The 18,886-nt window shown below is 56.0% G+C and overlaps 2 protein-coding genes across 2 annotated transcripts; one reads left to right on the top strand and one right to left on the bottom strand.

The window, feature by feature from the left end:
* Positions 1-3,982: 3,982 nt before the first annotated feature.
* Positions 3,983-13,114, top strand: NCLIV_044310 (putative AT hook motif-containing protein; the record flags this gene model as incomplete). The annotated part of the gene is made up of 13 exons (XM_003881353.1): positions 3,983-5,033; positions 5,411-5,936; positions 6,404-7,000; positions 7,221-7,415; positions 7,987-8,161; positions 8,672-8,791; positions 9,570-9,758; positions 10,052-10,173; positions 10,461-10,567; positions 11,095-11,383; positions 11,676-11,852; positions 12,280-12,376; positions 12,809-13,114. 13 exons carry the CDS (start codon positions 3,983-3,985, stop codon positions 13,112-13,114), a joined length of 3,951 nt encoding a protein of 1,316 aa, XP_003881402.1.
* A 3,092-nt stretch (positions 13,115-16,206) lies between these two features.
* NCLIV_044300 (conserved hypothetical protein) lies at positions 16,207-18,476 on the bottom strand (the record flags this gene model as incomplete). The annotated part of the gene is made up of 2 exons (XM_003881352.1): positions 16,207-17,933; positions 18,431-18,476. 2 exons carry the CDS (start codon positions 18,474-18,476, stop codon positions 16,207-16,209), a joined length of 1,773 nt encoding a protein of 590 aa, XP_003881401.1.
* Between the last annotated feature and the right edge of the window lie 410 nt (positions 18,477-18,886).

Raw genomic sequence — 18,886 nt, 5'->3', positions numbered from 1 at the left:
GTTGCCGAATCGGGGCGATAACCCGCCTCAACCCACTCGCACAGGAAAGCCCCCAGGGCTGCTCTCGCCGCCTTGGTTCCCGAAGTTCCAGTTGAACATGATAGGGCAGTTGTCTGTGAAGGCAACGGGAAAGGGCCACTGAGAAAAAACCGCGAATTTAGTGAGCGGAGGATGCGTTCGGATTTACGGTTGGCGGTGAAAACTCATCGAGAGCCGCTTCCCGAGAGACACCGCCGGGGACTCGTTTGCCCGCCGGGAGCTTATCGCCGTCGGCGCCTGCACAGCCAAGGAGAAAACCTGCGTTGGAAGTTCCAGGGGGAAAAAGCCGGTCTGCGCCTTCATGCAGGCAAGAAGCCTCGACAGAGAGCGTGATAGAGCGTGGAAACGCAATTAAACGGAGGCATGTGCCGAGATTTTTCGCGAATCGAGATACGGAAGCAATACGCACAAGTACCTCTCTCTCTCGGGGTTGGGGAAGAGGACGCGGGGCACCACCGACTGGGGCCAGGCTGGTGTGCTCTGCCGCCGACTGACGCCATCTGCCCTCATACGCCGGATGCGTACAACTCGCCAAGGGCGTGGCGAGTCACTGCACGAAGAAAGAAACCTGCGAGAGTGTTTCTTACAAAGGCTTATCCGTGGTGCGACGCCGGCACGTGACGCTTTCAAGGGAAAATCGGGAACCCCTGTGAAAATATCGCTGGGGCAAAACACGGCCACCAGCCCCGGATACAACAGCTGGTAAGAATGTGGACGAAACGGAAAGTGGGGAAACGCTCTGCCCAGCGGGCGAGCGAACTCGCGAGGAATGCACGGGCATCAGCACTCTCTTCCGGCGGAGAACCCAGCGGGGGGGATGTCTATAGAGAGCGGCTCGGGAAAATCGCCCGTCTCCTGAATCTATCTGGGTGCCCGCAGACAGCGATGAGAGGAACTACCGCTTGCGCCTCAAACGCGTTTCTCCCTGATCTGGGTAAGAACTCTTCGACCCCCCACCGAAACGAGGCAAAACGCTGCGGAAAGTAAGCAGTGGCGCAAAAAAACTGCATCGGTATATCCCGTATTGCCGCAAGGTAGATAGGCCTAGCGGCGCACACGGCGGGGCCCGAGACTTCGTGCTCCGCCAGGCAGAAAGAAAAACCCAGCAAACGCGCAAAAAGAATGACTCCACTGTATTTCCGTTCAAAGCCTCGAGGCGCAAGTCACTGCCTACGAAACTTACGACTGAGAAAAGTGGATCTAGGGAAGCTCGCCGTTGCATGAAACTCCAAGAAGAGCCCAATGGAGCAGTCTCCAGTGCGTACGCAGGCAAAGCTCGGGTGTACGCTGTAATGCACTAGCGACCGGAGGGCGTTTGCAGAATACGCGCTGTGAATAATAATATGCAGGTTCAAAGGTTTGTGAACTGCGCCCTCGAGGCCACATCGCTTCGGCTGTTGATCCTGCAAAGCGAGCGGTATACCCCCACCCGGCCTGTCAGTTTTAGCTGGAACCCTGGCGCTTACTCAAAAAAAAATACCCGGGATATTTGGGTGACCAGTGTTGAAGGATTGAACAAAGTGTGCAAGAGTTCTGGCCTCAGGATCGACGTCTGAGTTGCATGGGGATGATCGAAACATGTTGAGGCGGGCATGTGACCAGTCTGCGGTAGATCTGGTGCCGACACAGCGTTTCCTCTTGCACGACAAAGAGGTCTGGGGTTTAAACAGCGGTTCTCCTGTGTGTACCACGATAACGCTTTAAAAGTGTCCGGCCATCTGCGCCTCTTGTAGCGATTTGTGGCGGACGATGACAGGGCCACAAATGCACTGGGGCGACGCAGCCCTCACTTCGTATGAACTAAAGAAAGCACGTAGACAAACGCGGGAGGCAGCGGAAATACAACTCGGAAGCCCCATCCAGCTTCTCCTCGTCTACCTTGAGGTTGGATGCTGCCCACTGAGACGACTGCCTCTCATAAGCATGAGGATTTGTAGAAACAGTAAGTTGTGACGATGCAGGTGCTTCTTTGTGCAGTGAACGTGTCCCCCCCGGCACGATCATTTCGGAGAACAAAAGGAGACCGCAGACGGGAAAGTTCTCTGCGTTGCCGTTGGGATTTACTTCCAGATCTTTGGAGAGGGTCGAGTTCGAACCTACGCTTGGTCCCGCGAGTGAAACGCCGCGAAACCTTCTGGAGGATCTCTCGCGTGTGCGCACGAGGCAGCGACCCTGGCAGAAAAGCCGCCGCCGCCTGCCTCAGCACCAGTACACAGCGGAATGCCGCAAGTGAGAGAACGGCTCTAATGATACAGGTGGGGATCCGGGACTTTCCAAGCATCATCTGGCTGGCTCGTCTAAGCTACAGATACCCAAAAATGAAGATGCGTCTCATCGGCTCTGCCTTTGCGAGGCAACAACACGACATGACCAAGGCCCCGCGTGCTTGGCGGAAGCCGGATGACGAAGACGGCGCCCGACGCGCTACCGGTATCGCCGTCCTGGTGGCTGCGTACGAAGAGGAGAGAATTCAGGTGAAATTCGCCTTTCAGTCGAAAACGCAAGGCTGAAATCTCAGAGACAGGCACTGATACGGCTCGGACACATGGATAACCTGTGAGGAGTGCTGATGATGCTGTTCCATGTGTACTCCTACTAATGGAGCAAGATTGGTAACGATGCCCTTCAAAATAAGTGAACAAAGTCTTGGAACCCTCAAGCTCGAGGCTGCAACGCCTGTCTCTACTGTCGTCACCCTCGCTCGGGACCTCGTTGGAGCTGGCAAGTGAAGTTCGGGCAGCCCACAAAGAAATGCAAATCTCCTGAGGTCCGAAGCGGAAATTCACTCTCAGTCGTGGGCACGGGGAAAACGAAAGCACGGTCGGCCACGGTGGGGTTTCGTAGGCATCCAATCCACTTGCGCTGGCGGCGTCTGCAGTGTGCTCTTTTTTTGTAAAATGTGTAGGCTGGACTCGTCGAGCGTCACATACAGACTCTTATACCGAGCTACCAGGGAGTTGTCTCCCTTTATTGAAAGAAGAACATTGTCGAAAAAAGGTAAACTGCTGTAGTCAGCACACAGAAGACCGTCGTTCAGGCGGCTTCGCACCTTCCCTACGTGGTTTTCTTGCGCACATTGGGGCAATTGACTTGCACTCGCGGCGCGCGGCCGGTGCCGTTGCCAAACGATCTCGACGTCACCCTGTCTCCGCCGCCGACCTCTCTTTGCGGGATGCCTGTTTCTATCCCGTAGAGGTGCTTTTTAAAAGGGTTATGCGGCACAAACGGCCTTAACCTCCTGTCCATTTTGCTCGTGGAGTCGCCAGAATTGCTTGGATCGGCGTGCTTCCCCGCTAAAAACTTCTTCTTCCAACCAGTGCCACGGTGTGTGCTAGCTGACTGGACTGGCGACCCCCGTCTCTTGGGGGAGACACTTTTTGGTTAGAGTCTTTCTGAAGAAGCAAAGCCGTCCTATGTCAACAAAAATCTGTTGCTGGGTTGCTTTCTCCTTCGGTTGGAACCTCACGCTTCTTTCAGGAGACAGTCGAGTCCACCTGTGTCTTGGTGCATGTGCTGGTTCTGCGCTTCCGTTACCATCCGCCACTGCGCTGTTCGGGAGTGTCCCCGCGGGGTTATCTCAGACAAAGTTGTCCCTTTTGGCGGATAAAAGAGTCGCATTGTCGGGAGGTGGTTTGAGATCAAAGTGTGAAAGACAACCCTCACCGCTGCGCGTCTCCGAAGAAGAACGCGAGAGTGTCTTCCACGCTGTTCAGCCCTGTCCGGTCAGCAGACAACTTCTGAAGGAGACCGCCGGTGGGTCAGTCCTTTCCCGTACAAAAAAATCGATTTTGTGTCGTGAAGTCCCTGAAGATTCGCCCTCTGTGCGACGCTATCGCAGTGATATGTGTGCTCCCGTCCGTTTCCCTGTGCGCTGCCCCAAGCCGTGTTCGTCTTTTTTCCTGGATTCGCAGCCGGGAGGTGAGCGGCCACACAGCCTCGCGCGATGGAGGGATCCAAGACGCTTCCTGACAGTCCTGCCTCTTTCGAATCGAAAGGGGAAACACGAGTCAAGGACGACGAGGCGGACTCTTCACACAGTGTCGAGCTCAAGGAGGTGTCTAGTCGACAGGGTTCGCCTGATGCGTCCACGCGGTGTTCCCTCGTTCCGGATGCGTCGCCTCTCCGTTCTCCGCAGTCCGAGAAAAACTCGAGTGCTTCGCTGATTTTATCTGGCGAATCTCCTACGGCGAGTGAGTCGCAACAGCCACCCGCCGCCGTTTCCGGGCTGCGAGCTGGTGTCCAGACACCGCAGGCCTTCGCGTCGCCGAGCGGCTCTCTGCCGAACAGTCTGAAGGCCACTTCGACTGCTGAGACGATTCCAAACGCGCCTCCTTGTGCGAGGTCTGCTGAGGTTGGGGCTTCTCAAGACGCCGGCATCGAAGCCGCCGGGGAAAGAAGTTTCGGCACACACGAGCCCAGGACTCCGCTCGGCGGGAGGAACTCAGCCGGTTCCCGACCACAAGATGGTTCACCGACGGGAGGCGTCTCTCCGGCCCCACTTGTGCGCAGCTGTGTGTCCACTCGAGAATCCAGCGCACGCGTCACCCGGGCGCCCTCGCCAAACGAAGAACGGAATGGAAATCCACGGTTTTCTGCCTCAGCCTCCTCGTGGGGTGCTCGCGCCGACGCAGCGCGAGGACGCTCGGCCGTCGTCGCTGCAGGGGCGGGGAGGGCGCTGCGTCTCGCTGCGGCCTCGGAGGGAAGTCTCACGGTCGTAGACGGGCCGACGCCGGCGAGGGAGTGGCTGCAGCGGCTGCACAGCCAGGCTGCACGCCCTACGCCGCTTCTCCGTCTTCGCGTCCATCCCGAGACTGGCCAAGTCACACGCGCCAGCAAGGTCGCCGCCGAGGACGACGCGTGCCGAAGGCGCGGTGGACCTCCGAGCGACGAAGCAGAAAGTGAGGAAGGATGGGGAGCAAACGTGTCGCGGATGCGAGAGTCGCTCTCGTACCGGAAAGGCAGATGCGTGGACGGGCGCGGGGGGGCTGCAAGAGGTCGGTGACCATGCGGGGCTTCGTTACATACTCGAGTAAACCGCGCGCATGCGTGTGCGAGCATTCACAGCCGGTGATAGCCTGACGAAGGCCGTGGAGCGTCGTTGTGAGTGTTCCTTGCCTCTTTTCGTCGCGGTGCCTTTCCGGCCCGATGCCGGTGAGTGCGTGCAACGCAGACTGCACGTGACAAAAAACTCGGGAACTCCAGCCCTCGGAGCCCGACGAAGGACGAGAAGGGGGTGGTGGAACGCCCGCCGTCTCTTCCGCGATTCCACGCTTTGCTCTCCTGTTCTCTCGCTTTTCTCTCGTCTCCTCCGTTTCGTGTCTCGACGTTCTTGTTCTCTCTTTTGACGCCTCCAAATGTGCGTGCGTCCCAGGTTCTGCGTCTTCTGCGGGGGCCTTCTCTGCAGCGACTGCAGCTGCCTCGCACCCGGCGCGAAGTCATTTCCGCGAGGAGCTTGACGACGCACAAGGCACCTCGGCTCGACGGCTGGCCGCATCCGCGGGCCGTCCGGGGCTGCTCATGCGCCCGCCGTCTCTGGCGACCGCGTTTCCCTCTGCTTTGGCGACGACGCAGCGCTTTCGGTATCGGAGCACGAGCGTGGCTACCAGCGGGCGAGGCTCCTCCCAGGGCTTCACAGGCGAGCAGGTGTTCGAAAGAGACACGTACACAGACACAGTCCACAGCAGCGAAGACAGTGGGTTAACGTGGGGAGAGAAGAGGGCGAAAGACGGCAGCTGGAGAGAGAAGTGGATGCAGCAGACGATAGAGGAAGAGGAAGAAGAGAAGACAGACGGAGAGGCGCAGGGCGAGGAGCGAGGCAGTGGAGGGCCACGAACCAGGCGAACGCGACGACGAACGTTCGGACAGAACCACGGGATCCATGAAGGCCGTAGAGAAAGGTGAGAGGAGGTTCGGAATCCAACTCCAGCAGAGCCCAGAGAACCGACACAGTGTAGGTAGGCTGCCCCGGCCGCTTCGATCTATGCAGCTGTGTCCACGGATCAGCTGAGTGTTTTGGGAGAGGTTCCGCAGCAAACGGCGGCTTCAGCACAAAGTGCAAATATGCCCACCGTTTTGGACAGGTCAAAACTTCGAACGGGTTTCTCCAGAAACCGACTGAACGGGCCAATGTGCCTAACGCTCCAGCGTGGCGGTGGCAGATATGGAGCACCTGGCGTAGCCCGCCCGCGTTGGGTAGATGCGCGTGTCGTGCGAGAGTACATCACCCCCAAATTGGATTCGGGCCCTCGCAGTGTTTGCATACGCATGCAGGCAGGGACTTACGCGTGGCACGCGCCGGTTCTGTCAAAGGACTCAAAGCCTTGTGCGTGGGGGTCTGGTGGCCCGTTTGTCGCTTCTTCCGCAGATGGTCGGAGCGTTGGGACGAAGTGGAGGGGCGTCGGCGGACAGTCGAGAAGGCCGTTCAGCAGCTGGATGAAGGTGGAAACGTCGTTCAGGAGTGGTTCGAGGTGATCGAAGAGAACCTGGAAACTGGCGAGACAAAGTTGACAAAGGCAGGCGAAGATTTGCGGGACTACTTCGGCTCTCTGTCTGGGGCGCCGAGCCCCCGGGAGGAGACAGCCGAACGCGGAGACCAGGCAACAGCCCCCGGTGCTGTTCCTGCCGACGCCTTGCTCAGCGACGGCGACGCGAAGAACGAAAGACCAAGGACGACCGGTCGAAGAGCGCGCCTGGCTCGCCGATGGAAAGAAGAGAGTCACCGGCGGGTGTCAGCAGAGACGGGGGAGGACGAAGAGGTCTGGACGGCCTTCGAAGAATCGCAGGCAGGAAGAGAGAACGGGCGACGCAGACGACGCGAGGGAAGGACGGGGACAGAGGAGACGGAAGTCTGGTACCGGGCGTTCGACTTGGAGACAGGGGCGACAAAGGAGACGTGGGAGGAGCGATGGGTGGAGAAAGCTGACGGCGAAAAGTGGGGAGAGAAGAAGGGCGTCAATACCCAGTAAGCGGTTGGGACGATTCGGTGTTTTCTCGAAGCGAAAAAACACAGCGCTGCACGTGCCTCCTGGAAATCGGCACCTAGATATCTGCGACGCACCCACACCGATACACACAGACGCGTTGCGCGCACACGAGTGTACACTGGAACCTGCACAGAGTTTGCGTTTCTCCTGTGTTTCCGTAGACCGGTCGTGAACCGCTTGCTGTTTTCTCTGTTTCAGAAATGAGGAGTGGGGGGAAAAATGGCGAGAAAATGCAGCAGGGGAGCGCGAAGTCGATCGCTGGGCCCAAACGGAAGACGGCCGAAGAAGGTGGGGGGAAAAGAAGGGAAGAAGCCGACCGAAGAAGGTTGAAGAAGGAAACCAAGAAGACGGACAGCCCGTTGAGGCGACGACTCCAGAAGACTACACAGAAAGGTGAGAGTTTTCGAGAGGGGGGAAACACTGGAAAAACCTGGCTACCACATGCAAGACGAAGGGACGCCTCGGGGCTACGAGACGGTCGTTCCTCTCGAGGAAGGCCAGGTCTCGCGAGGCGCCCGAGAGGAAAAAGTTCAGTCTCCTCTGCGTCGCTCTCTTTCCTCTGGATAGCGTAACGCCCCCAACATGGCAGAAGTTCCACTGGACGAAACTCCCTCTTTCCACCCGTCCGTAATTTCGTCTTCTATGTGACCGGTGGCCTCAGATGTCCAAGTGCTGCATATATATATATATATATATATATATATATGGGTTTCCGGCCGTGACTGTCCATAGGGTGACCAGCGAGGATTGCTCTTTTTTGTGCCAAAGATAAAATCGATGGAGATACTGGACACGGGAAAGAGCGTGGCGGCGCCGAACATGCCTGGAGTAGAACTGGATGTTCTTTTCTCTGGTGAGGCCTGCATGCCCAGGGTGCATGCCTGTGGGTTTTGTGGGCTTGGTTCGTGACGCCGTCTCAATGTTTGGCAAGTGTTTTTCCGCGTGCATGCGCCGGCGCTCTCAGGTGGGAAATCGAGCACAGAGACGACACGTACGTGTCTTTCACGGACCGCTGGTGGCAGCGACCTGAGGAAGGGACTCGGTGGGGAGAAAAGAAGAAGTTGGTTCACTCCGCTGTCAAGAGACAGCCGGACGTAACGGCTGCAGACGAAGAGACCGAAGCGGCGGATCGCGTTGTCGTAAGTGCTCAGGACAAAAAATCAGATGCAAACAAAACACAGGCGCCGCGCGCACGGCTGGCCACCGCGCATGCGTTGGCTTTCCTCGTGCAGGCACTCATAACGGCCATACAGAAAGCCAGTCTCCCATATATTCACTGAAATGTATCTACAATAATACTTGCACATATGTTGGTATAAACGTCCAGTTGTGGCATTTCTAAGAATTGATGCGTATTCACTTGTTTACAGGGACGGCCTTGCAGGGCCGGGGTCATTGCGCTGCTCCTCTCGTTCTTTTCTCGTTCTTCTCTCGGTCCAAACATGTGCATGCACGCATACCTGCATACCGATTACGGGCATGCGTGCATCCGTGTGCATCTGTGCATACACGTTTGCTCCGTCTTTAGCCATACCCTGGCGCATACACAACACTCGAGTAGAGAGAGCGGTAGGGCCCGTCCGCGACATGGTGTTGCAGAAAAACTTTCGTCGAGTAAGGTGGAAGTGTCCCCGCTTTGTTCTTGTTAGGAATTGAACGAAAAGTGGTATGACAATGGACAGGAGAAGATGGTGGACGAATGGCAAACAGAGCTTCTTCTCGAGGGCGCCCACGACACTGCACGTGGCCCTCGAAGAATCCTTCACCAGGTGAGTGAGGGAGTGTCCGCAGCCCGCATGCAAAGCTAGTCTTTGAACAACGGTTCACACTGTTTCCAGCTGGAAACAGCCGTCGAATTCGTTGCTTTCTTCTCCGATGTCCGGCGTAAAACGAGGCACCCACTAGACACCGATTTGCACAAAGATGCATTCGCACAAGTCTGCACACATCTGCACATTAATAACTACCTATGTACTTGCATATATATATATATATATATATATCGAAAGTGTTGTTGGTTACCGTATCAATGAGGTATCCGCTGGAGTCGCAGGAGGTTCGCGTACCACTGTTTTTTCGCGTGGCGAAGCCTCAACGGAAGTTGGCGTGGGCCGGACTGACAAGAGCATATATATATATATATATATATAATATATATAATATATATATATATATAATATATATATATATATATATAATATATATATATATATATATATATGTAGACACTTAATGACGAACCATGGGGTCATCGGGGAGGATCCTTTGAAATGATGCCTCGTGAGCTGCAGTAGAGACGGCGTATTGTGGGAGTTGTTTTTTCGGGCAACTTGCACTTTTTTGCGGTGGACTTCTGCACATGTGGCAGCCTTTACACTGGGCTCTTCATGCCTCCTCCGCTGCTGGGATCGTGCCCAAATTCCCGTTTTTCTGCTTCAGTGTCCCTTGCCCCTGCGCGCTCCTTGAAATTTCGTTGTTTTCTCACGCCGGACGCCTGTTTGTCTCCGTGTCCTTGGTCTTCCTCACGATGAACTGCTCGTGCTGCAGACCGAGTCTGGGCGAAAGCACACAGATCGGTACTCCGACGGAACTCAGTGGGGCGAGAACTGGCATCAGTCACGCGCCGCGTCTCCAAGTAGCGCTTCGCCCTCCGGTTCTTCCTCCAGCGAGAGGAATGCGGAAAATGCGGACTCGGCGGACGGGGTTGTCTCGCGCCAGGTCACCGTGCAGATTCGGGTGAGTTTCCCAGTCCCTGGAAAACTGCAGTTCGCTCTTTTCGGTTGTCTGCTGGCGGTTTCTGTGGCCGTTGCGTCCCCTGTTGGACACTCAAACACAAGACGCGACTTAGTCTGCCGCCATTTCCAAAGCTGCGCCTCCGGCCCGCGCGCGCCAAGCGGTCGTGTTTTTCATGTCATCTTGCCTGCGCGTGTTTCACGTGGCGGGGTGGTCTGTATGAGATGCCAGCTTTTCTGTTTCGCGGCATTTCGATTGTTTTCGTCCGTGTTTCGCTTGCCTGCATCGCGCCGTAGACACCCAGCGGTCGCTTCGAAGTGTGCAACGTGGAGGCCTCGGCTCCAGTTCTGCGCCTGTCGTCGAGAAGCCGCGACAACTGGTGGCGAGAGCCTCACGGCAATTCCTGGGGCGAGAAGATGTAAGTCGAGGGTCCCCCCTAGCAGCATTCATATTTCAACAAAAATATGTATAGATATATGAATATGTGCATATATCTGAATATATGTATATATGCATATATATATATATGCCAATCGGTGCCTTCTATCCCTTTTTTGGTGCATGCACGCACGGAGGTGCGCATGTGGATAGTGGGCTTTCGGGGGGGGGGGGGGGAGGGGCTAGCTGGCGAGTCGAGAAAAGAAGGAGCGGAACGTGCGTGCGTCCAGTTTCCAGTCGGTCTCCGTTTGTCTTTCTTTTTCGAAGGTACCAAGATTTGGAGCAACGGGCAGAACAGCATGAGAAGTGGTATGACAACGGTCATGAACGCCAAGTCGATCGATGGCGCGTCGCTCCTGACGGCTCGAGAACGGGTGAGCGAGGAAGCAAAACAAATAGCGGGCGACTCCCAGAGACCGCGCGCTGCACGCGGAGACAGTGGAGAGGTAAAGAACAGGTGATAGAAACCATCTGAGGAGTCGGATCCTTCCGATGGTGCGAGTGGTTCTTTACCCGCATTCCCCGACACGCCGACTGTTGCAGCGTCTCAACGGAAAGCAAACGTGACTGGAAAGACAGGCGAGGAAGCGCGGAACAGCCCAGAACACGGGGAGGGCTTCCGTGAGGTTCGGAGGAACGCGAGGGTCAGACCTAGAGACACAACGGCGAAGAGCTCCACGCGACGGCGGCGACGGAACGGTTCACTGTGTGCGCTGCTTTTGCGCGATACCCTGTATTATTTAACTCTAAAATCGTGGTGACGAGCGGTGTGTTTAAGGCTAATTTACATCCCCTAAGGCAGTCCAGCGGGAGCGCGCAAGGTGTCCCACGCTTTGGGATGCGGCATGCGGGTGTTCGCCGGATCCTGTCTGTTCCTCGTGCGTTCCGTCGCTTTCTACAGGCGAGAAGTTTGGCTCCAAAACAGATGGGACGGAGTGGCGCGAAGCGTGGGGTCGGCAGGCGTCTGACGAAGGCCCAGAAGACTCGTGGATCGAGAAGAGATGGAAAGAATGCAATCAAGGAGAAGGCGTGAAAGAGTGGGGAGAGACGGAGGGGTCCGAAGGGCGGAAAAGATGGAACCAGAAGTGGTGGAAGAAGGAGAGCTGGCAAGGTGGAGACGAATTCGTGGAGAAGTGGGAAGACGATGGATACGGCAACACAAGCACTGTGAAGCAGGGTTCCACTTGGAAGTAAGCGTCTCCGGGACACGAAGCGCGACTCCCACCAGGGAGTCCTGCAGACACCCGGCAGCCGCCACTTTTGCCTCTCTTGACGCCCCAAGCACTATGCATTCGCGTATATATAGGAAATGTAGGTGTATTTGTATAGGCATGTTCGTGTACACAGACATGCATGTAGTTTGCGACATCTATACATACGGAGAGGCATCCATGAGCGCCACTGTTCTCAGTTTAGGGGACAACGGACATGACGGTGTCAGGCGAGTTGTCTTGTGGGGTTTGCCTCTCGTGGTGTGTCCAGACACCACGAAGGAGGCCGAGAAGTCACAGACTGGTTTGAAGACAAGTTTGGGGTAGTTGAGCACTCCCAGGAGAAATGGGCCTACAAGCAGGGCCGGAACGCGTCGGGCGATCAGTGGTTGGAAAAATGGAATGAGAAACCTGAGGAGAAAACTGCGACAAAGTCGGGTTCTAACGCGTAAGTTCCGGGCTGAGAAGACGCCTTAGGCCGACACCGCCCCCCCCTTCCCTGTGCGTGGTTGGCGCCCTCATGCATGCATAACAGATCCCCACGTAGTGAAGGTGGTGTGAATAGGCGCCCGTTTAGGCAGGAGTTGAAGTATTTCTCCTATATCTACTCGATATATATACATATATATGTAGAGAACTACCCAGGAAGTTTCATGAATTCCGCGTGTTCGGTCGTGATAGCGCTTGTGGCATCGTGCAACCAAGTTTATTTCTGAGTCTGCTAACTGGCGTTCTGCGTCACCACACACATTTGAGCGTATCCGCGTTGTGCAGGTATTCTTGGAGATATACGGCACCGCTTGTGAGTGTATATGTCAGGTATCGATGCGAAGAGTCAAGTCATTCTTCGACGGTAAACCTTCCTTTGTCTGCAGGCGAGGCGATGCGTGGTCGGAGCAGTGGAAGGAAACCTTCGATGAGAATGGCGAGAAGAACATTACATGGGCTGAGAAGACCGGGCGCAACGCTCAGGTATGTCTTTTCCGTTTCCGGTTACCGATTCGTCTGGCTTGACGACAAGGCAAAGTGTGTCGCCTTCTGAAAAACCAGCGGGCACGGTGTGCGGGTGCCTGGCTGCGGTCTCGGTCCAATCGCCGGCGCCGTCACACATGACGGCTTCTGTTTCAGCCATTCGCGCTGTGTATCGAGACCGTTTGTGCCCTCAAGACGACGTGGCGTCCTCCTTTCAGTCATGCTTGCGCCGCCTCTACGTGCCTTTGTAATGTCGAACCATTTCAGACGGTTGTTTTTTTCTGCGTCCTTCGACAGGTCGTCGCATGCCTCGTTGCCTATGTTCTCCTGACAGCTTCCCGCCCCTGAGCTTCCCTGATGTGCGTTTTGTTTCCTGTTTGCTGTCCTGTCTTTCTCCCCTCCCCCCCTTGCCGCCTCCCGTGCCTGCATCAGGGCGACTCCTGGTATGAAACCTGGCTGGAGCGCCGCGCGAATTGGAAGATGGCAATCAAAGAAGGCCGCAACGCACGCGGGGAAGAATGGCAGGAGAAGTGGGGCGAAGATTTACACGAAGACGGCTCGGGCGAGAAGTGGTGTCAAAAATGGGCGAAAGACCACGCGGGAAATCGACATGGAAAGAGCTGGGGGGATCGATGGGGAAAAGACGGAAAAGGTGGACACAAGTGGGGCGAGGAGTGGTCAAACGAAGACGTCCACAAATGGTGGCATGACACTGACGGACGCCCTGCAGGATGCTAGAGGAAGGCGTGCTGTGGCGTTCGAAACTTGAAACATGCAGGGGCCTTCAGATGGAAATTAGCTCGCTTCAGCCACTGGTAGTCTATTAATAACCCCCCGCAACGCGTACGAAGAATCCGCCGCACTCGAACCTGTAGCCTGTTTCGGTGTGTGCAAGCCATACACATCAAAACGGCCATCAAAACACGCGGACGTAGCAGATAACCGCACGGCTGAAACGGCGCCAGGCGACCGTCCCTCATATCATTAGAGTTGACGGACTCTTGACGGTGAAAATGTGCATCGGAGCCCGCTTACGCGTGTGCGTATATATATATATATATATATATATATATATATGGGTATACCTATCAAGATGCGCGTCTGCGTTCAGAGAGGCTGACTCTTCCTGGGTAGCGGGGGACCAGCACATTACGCAGATTTGCCCCCTTCCCGTCATTCTCTTTTCGTGTCAGTGTTCACGGAAAGAACACTCGATAACGAGGCCAGTCGTTGCAGTTAGGGAAATAGCCATGACGAAGAATTATTTCCTCATGCAGTATACCATACCCACACCCGCTAGGAATTTGGGAATCAAGGAAGACGTTTTCCCAGCCAGAGGCGAGCACCGAAGAAGACCGTGCGTGGCGAGAGGATGGTAGAATTCCCCCATATCGCCCTGCGTTTTTCTCCGTTTTTTTCTGTTCATAACCTAACACCAGAGAGGTTTCGGCCCGTCAGTGCTACCGGGTAAATCTGAGTCGTGGACATGCACGCAGCTTTCTGACAGTGACATCTCTCCACGAATGAGCACCAGCGTCTACGCTCCCAGTGGATGACTGCGTCTTCCGGCTCTTGCTTGCCCTCGTGAGGTTCATTTTTACGGCGTATGAAAAATGTCACGGGGTACTCCGGTTTTTTTGCACATCTCAGCTCTTTGGAGCACCTCTCTCCGCAGTTTAATCAATCCATAACAAGAGAAAGCCTCTGTCCCGTTTTTCTTGTATTCGCGAATGTGGTAACCGTACGTGTGAATCGGAGATGCGAACCGTCTTGGATACGAGAACCGCTAACGGATGACGCTGCCGTCCTCTTACTGTCAAGAAACAATTCTGCGGCTTTTGCCAACCAGGAGGAAAGGGAAAACTCCTCTCGTGCGTCCACGCTCTAGACACCTACCCTGTAATGGAGCGCCCACAATGTCTCTTGAAATTTGAGGTGGTTTTCCTGAGCGACGTGCGCGAAGAGTTCACCTCATTTGAATTAGGTTGCACAGTGACTTGAAAGCGCCTCTGAGAGGAGATGGGTTCGATGTTGGCGTGAAGCAGTCTCTGTAGCCGAAACGTGCGTAAACCTTAATTTTCACAGTGAAGAACCCCAATTAATGGATTTTCTTCCCCGTCTTCTGGACGTAGGGGGACCGAAAGAGAGACCAGCATTTTCTGAGGCTCGGGCGTGGGGCAGATCATCGCTCCTCAAAAGAATAACCCCCTTGTATTAGTGTGCAAAGCTATATTTGTGGGCTGTGCTCCCCAGCAGCATCCGCGTGCACGCTAACGCGTATTGATACGCAACACGTCAGGTGGAGGCCGCGAACGGCCCGGCGAGACGAAATAGAAGCAACCCAAGCATCTATAAAATACTTTAGCGAGAGATGCTATCTCCCTTTTCCCGCTGCACACAGCACGACGCTTTCGTTACATTTTCGGAGATCATTTGCGAAGAATTGGGGAGCAGACCAGCACTGAGGTCCACAGCGAATCGCGAAACAACGTACAACACGAGCTCTCTGCCTTCGCTCCCGCTTCCGCTGTTTCCGTCCTCTACTCTCTCTTCGTTTCTCAGCCTCGACTGATTCACCCCGTGTTCGGAACCTCGCTTGTTTCACGCGTGAACTGGCCCGAGCGAATACGGGGGAGACGGCCCCGAAAATCGCGGGGGTCATTCGCCACCTCTGTGATCCAAATCAAAGTGATCCACGACGCGAAACGTAACTTCCATATAGAAGCGGTACCGTTGAGACTATGTGTATCCGCATACATTCTGCGATGCTGCGTCTGACGAAAAACTGTTTACACAGCCATAAGCAGGCACAAGACTCTGTAGCTTCAGACGTATCTATCCACGTCTAACATGCACATGCGGATATACACGCTGACGGGTACATCCGTGACTATGTATAGAACATGCCAGTCGGTTTTGTAAACTTCAACGTTGTACAAAGAAGGAACTTCCCAACGCCTGCCGCTAAATCCGAAGGCAGCGTCAGTCCTTGATCCCCCGGAAACATCGAAAAAGACAATCGGTTGAAAACAAATCCCTGGCCTTCCCGTCTCCCCCCGCACCCGCAGCCAGTCCTCCGCTGGGGAGCGCCACACACATCGCTGACCCATCCCAGCCCGAGAACACGGGGTTAAGTGGAAACTTCAAGGTCAATTCACCCCGTCTGCAATGTCTCCTTCACACCTACAGGTGTACAAGACAAAAATCTCCCAAGGGCCAGGTAGGGGACACTTTTGAGTTTTGCCAGGTTAAATGGGAGACGAAGCTGCGAAGCCGTTGTGGCAGCGGCGACATTTGTGCTCCTGAGGGCGACAGCAGGTTCTTCTTAGCGCCACGCCACCTTCAACCGCTGTCAGGAACCACGAGATAGGTCCGGCCTCTCGCAGAGGTGAGGCTTTACCGCAACGCGGTCGAGATTTGAAGGCCCGCTGTTCAAGTTCCTCACTTTCACTCCACGCACGGGTTGCTGAACAGAGCACCCAGGATCCCCTTTTTTCTCCACTGGGTCCACCTGTGGACCAGTGGAATGCTGAGAAACAACATTTTCCCGCTCGTTTTTTCGTGCTCGAGGCGGTTTTCCATCCTCCGCTCTCTGCACCGTGCTCTACTCTTTCGCTCCTCTCGATTTGCCCCTTGGCTTGTGTCGCTTATTTTTGCCCAGATCTGCCTTCGCACGCGCCCCCCCTGCGACCAGACGAACCAGTATTGCCCTCGATTTCCCTCCTTTTCCGTCTTCCTTTTCCTCTCTCCGTCGCCTCCTTTTCATGTCGCCTTCTGTGCATCGCCTCCCCCGTGTCACCGCTTTATCTCCGCTGCTGGCCCCGCTCCCGTCAGAGGAACTGAAGGACATCGGCGAGAATCGCGACGACCGCGGCGTCGACACCGACGTGAGTGAAGACGCCGGAAAGAATGCCAAAGCGACTGCTATTGCGGAAAAACGTGAGGAGGAGGCCGAGCGCCGCAACACAGGGAAGAGCGACAAAACCGTACACTAAGCCGACAGTTGTGCTGAAGACGACGGCATGGTACGAAGCGTAAAAGAACGAAAGCATGGCTTGGCCGGCGGCGGAGAGACGCACGTCGACTTGCAGGACGCCAGGTGCGACGTGTGTCATGACCGGAGCCGTGGGCGAGGGACATGTTTCCGGATCTTCTTCGTCGATCGTCTCCGGCAAAATCCGTAGCTCTCCTCGCCGGGTTCCTTCCGTCTCTGCGTGATCGGTGAGGCAGTCTGCCCGCGGGAGCCCCGCACTCCCAGACGCGTCTGCAGGCACGAACCCACAGCTTTCGCCTAAATAATGTATGCGTCTCCCGACGTCTGCACACTGCGTCCCAACGCACGCGGAAGCAGGCGAAACGGGGGTGTCTCCCGAGGCCGCTTTCTGGCCCGTTTCCGTCTCGCTGCAACCACTCACTCCCCGCGGGCGCAGGCCAGAGAGAGATTCGTTCTCTGGCGTCGTTGCCTGCTTCTGGCGGCCGCCCCCCCTGTCGTCCTTCTCCGTCTGCCCCAGAGGCTCGCTTGGGCCCTGTTCGACTGCGGTTGCCGCGATCGCCCGCTCCATGGTCGCGGCGGTGAGGAACTGTCCAGAAGCCTGCGGCTCCTGGAAAGCGGAGCGGAGCCGGGAAGGAGACAGAGCGAGCGAGGCCGGGCGAGACGGATCATCAGACGTCAGGGGGATCGCCACAGCCGTGGATCCGACGTTCGCTGAGGCGTCTGCCGCGTCGCGCGACTGGATGCACCAGGACAGCAGGAGAGGGTCTGACTCGCGCATGTAGAGGACACCATTTGGGGCCGAGACAAAGACGGCGCCGCCGAATTCACGGTAGAGAAAGACTCGCCAAAACCATTCTTCGACGATAGGATTGACGAGAAAGAAGTAAATACCTGCGAGGAGGAGAAGCGGAGACGGAAGGGCGAGGCCTTCAGACAGACAATTGACGCGCGCGCCTTCCAGGACGCCGGCAAACCAGGATCCGCCCACAGCCTTCGCACACACAAAGGCGGCGTACAGCCCGCCGAGGGCGAGGAGACAGCAGGCGCCTGCCCAGGGCCACTGGCGTCGAAACCGACAACGCTGAATTTTCCACACATGTCGATAATAATCGAATGAACGCTCCACCACGTAAATATACAGGAGCGGGACGAGCACCATGCACAGCCAGTGCATCATGAGCATGGCCAGCAGGACGTTGTGAAGTCCCACGATGAACAGGATCATGCAGAAGAAGGGTGCAAATCCAACAACGAGCAAAACGGGGACAGAGAGAGAGACCGACGCGGTTGGGACGAGAAAAGTCAGCCAGGAGCCGGAGCCCGAGAACGCCGGGGAGGACGGAGGAGAAAGAGGGGCATACTGGGTGGCCACCTGTCCCTCTCCTGGAGTGGACGGCGTCCGAGGCCCTGCCTCGCCATCAGTCGACGGAGCAGCAGTCGGACGCGCCGACGTGCCGAGCCGCTGCGGGGAGAGAGACGGGGGGCGCCATCCGCGCCGCGCTGTGGGCGAAGCTGGCAGCTTGCTCCATTGGTCTAGATTTGTGGGCAAGTGCTGAGGTTGACCTGAGGAAGAGAGAAGAAGCGAGACAGGAGAAAAGGCGTCAGACTGGAGAGAAATGCGCATCTCTGGAACGGAGTGACTCCCGGACTGCTTTTTCCAGTCTATCCAGTCCCAGACTGCAAGGCAAGTCTCCAGACTTGCATAGGAACTGGAAGTGGAAGGAGTGAAGACGAGACGATGCACAGATCGGTCTCAGATCAACCACACACTCCCTCTCAGCGTCCCGCGAAGGGACCCGAGGAAGGCAACAGCGCCTGCGCAATTCGCCGTGAGCTTTCCAGACTCGACACGAGGCAGCAACTGAATGCCTGCGGTCGAGACTCCTTTCTGTCGCCATATGCGCCATTCCGCCACCCGTTCTCGCAGAGTTACACGATCGAGACGGAGGGCAGGCACGGGGAGGACAGTTCATGTGTAGAGACACTTGTTGATCAGTAACGGAGGCATTTTGCACATCGAGGCAGCGGAAGATGTGAGCACAACTTGGGGACGTACTTACCCTGGACTTGGCGTTCCTCCATCGTGTTGGATCTGGTTTCCGCCATCTGGGACTCCAGATTCTGGAGGAGGTAGAGAAAGGTGCTGAGGCGCAGCGACGGGAAATTCCTTGAGGGGGATCATAACTTGATAACTCGTCAAAAATCAGAGCTAACTGACGCGGAGAGGTAAGACAGACGACATATGCAGATACAATCCAGTACGTGTAACGTAGTCTTCGTCAGCCGCGGGAAAATTTTAGCCCGTGAGTGAAAAAACCGGCAGCTGTGTCGAAAAAACCGATTAACGCGACAGTGCGCACGTCGCACCGACATTCGCCAGCCGTGAATTGACGGGGCAGACACGCAAGTGTTCTACAGGCCGTCTCGGGGGAAAAACGCTGAAGAAGATGGACTGAAAGTGCCCGGCAAAAACGGGATATGAGACACAGACGCACCGGAATTGTTGAATCGGTACA

The sequence above is a fragment of the Neospora caninum genome, chromosome IX, assembly GCF_000208865.1.
Source record: "Neospora caninum Liverpool complete genome, chromosome IX".
Taxonomy (NCBI): domain Eukaryota; phylum Apicomplexa; class Conoidasida; order Eucoccidiorida; family Sarcocystidae; genus Neospora; species Neospora caninum.
The sequence above is the reverse complement of the archived record's forward strand: the minus strand, read 5'-3'. Positions and strand labels throughout refer to the sequence as shown.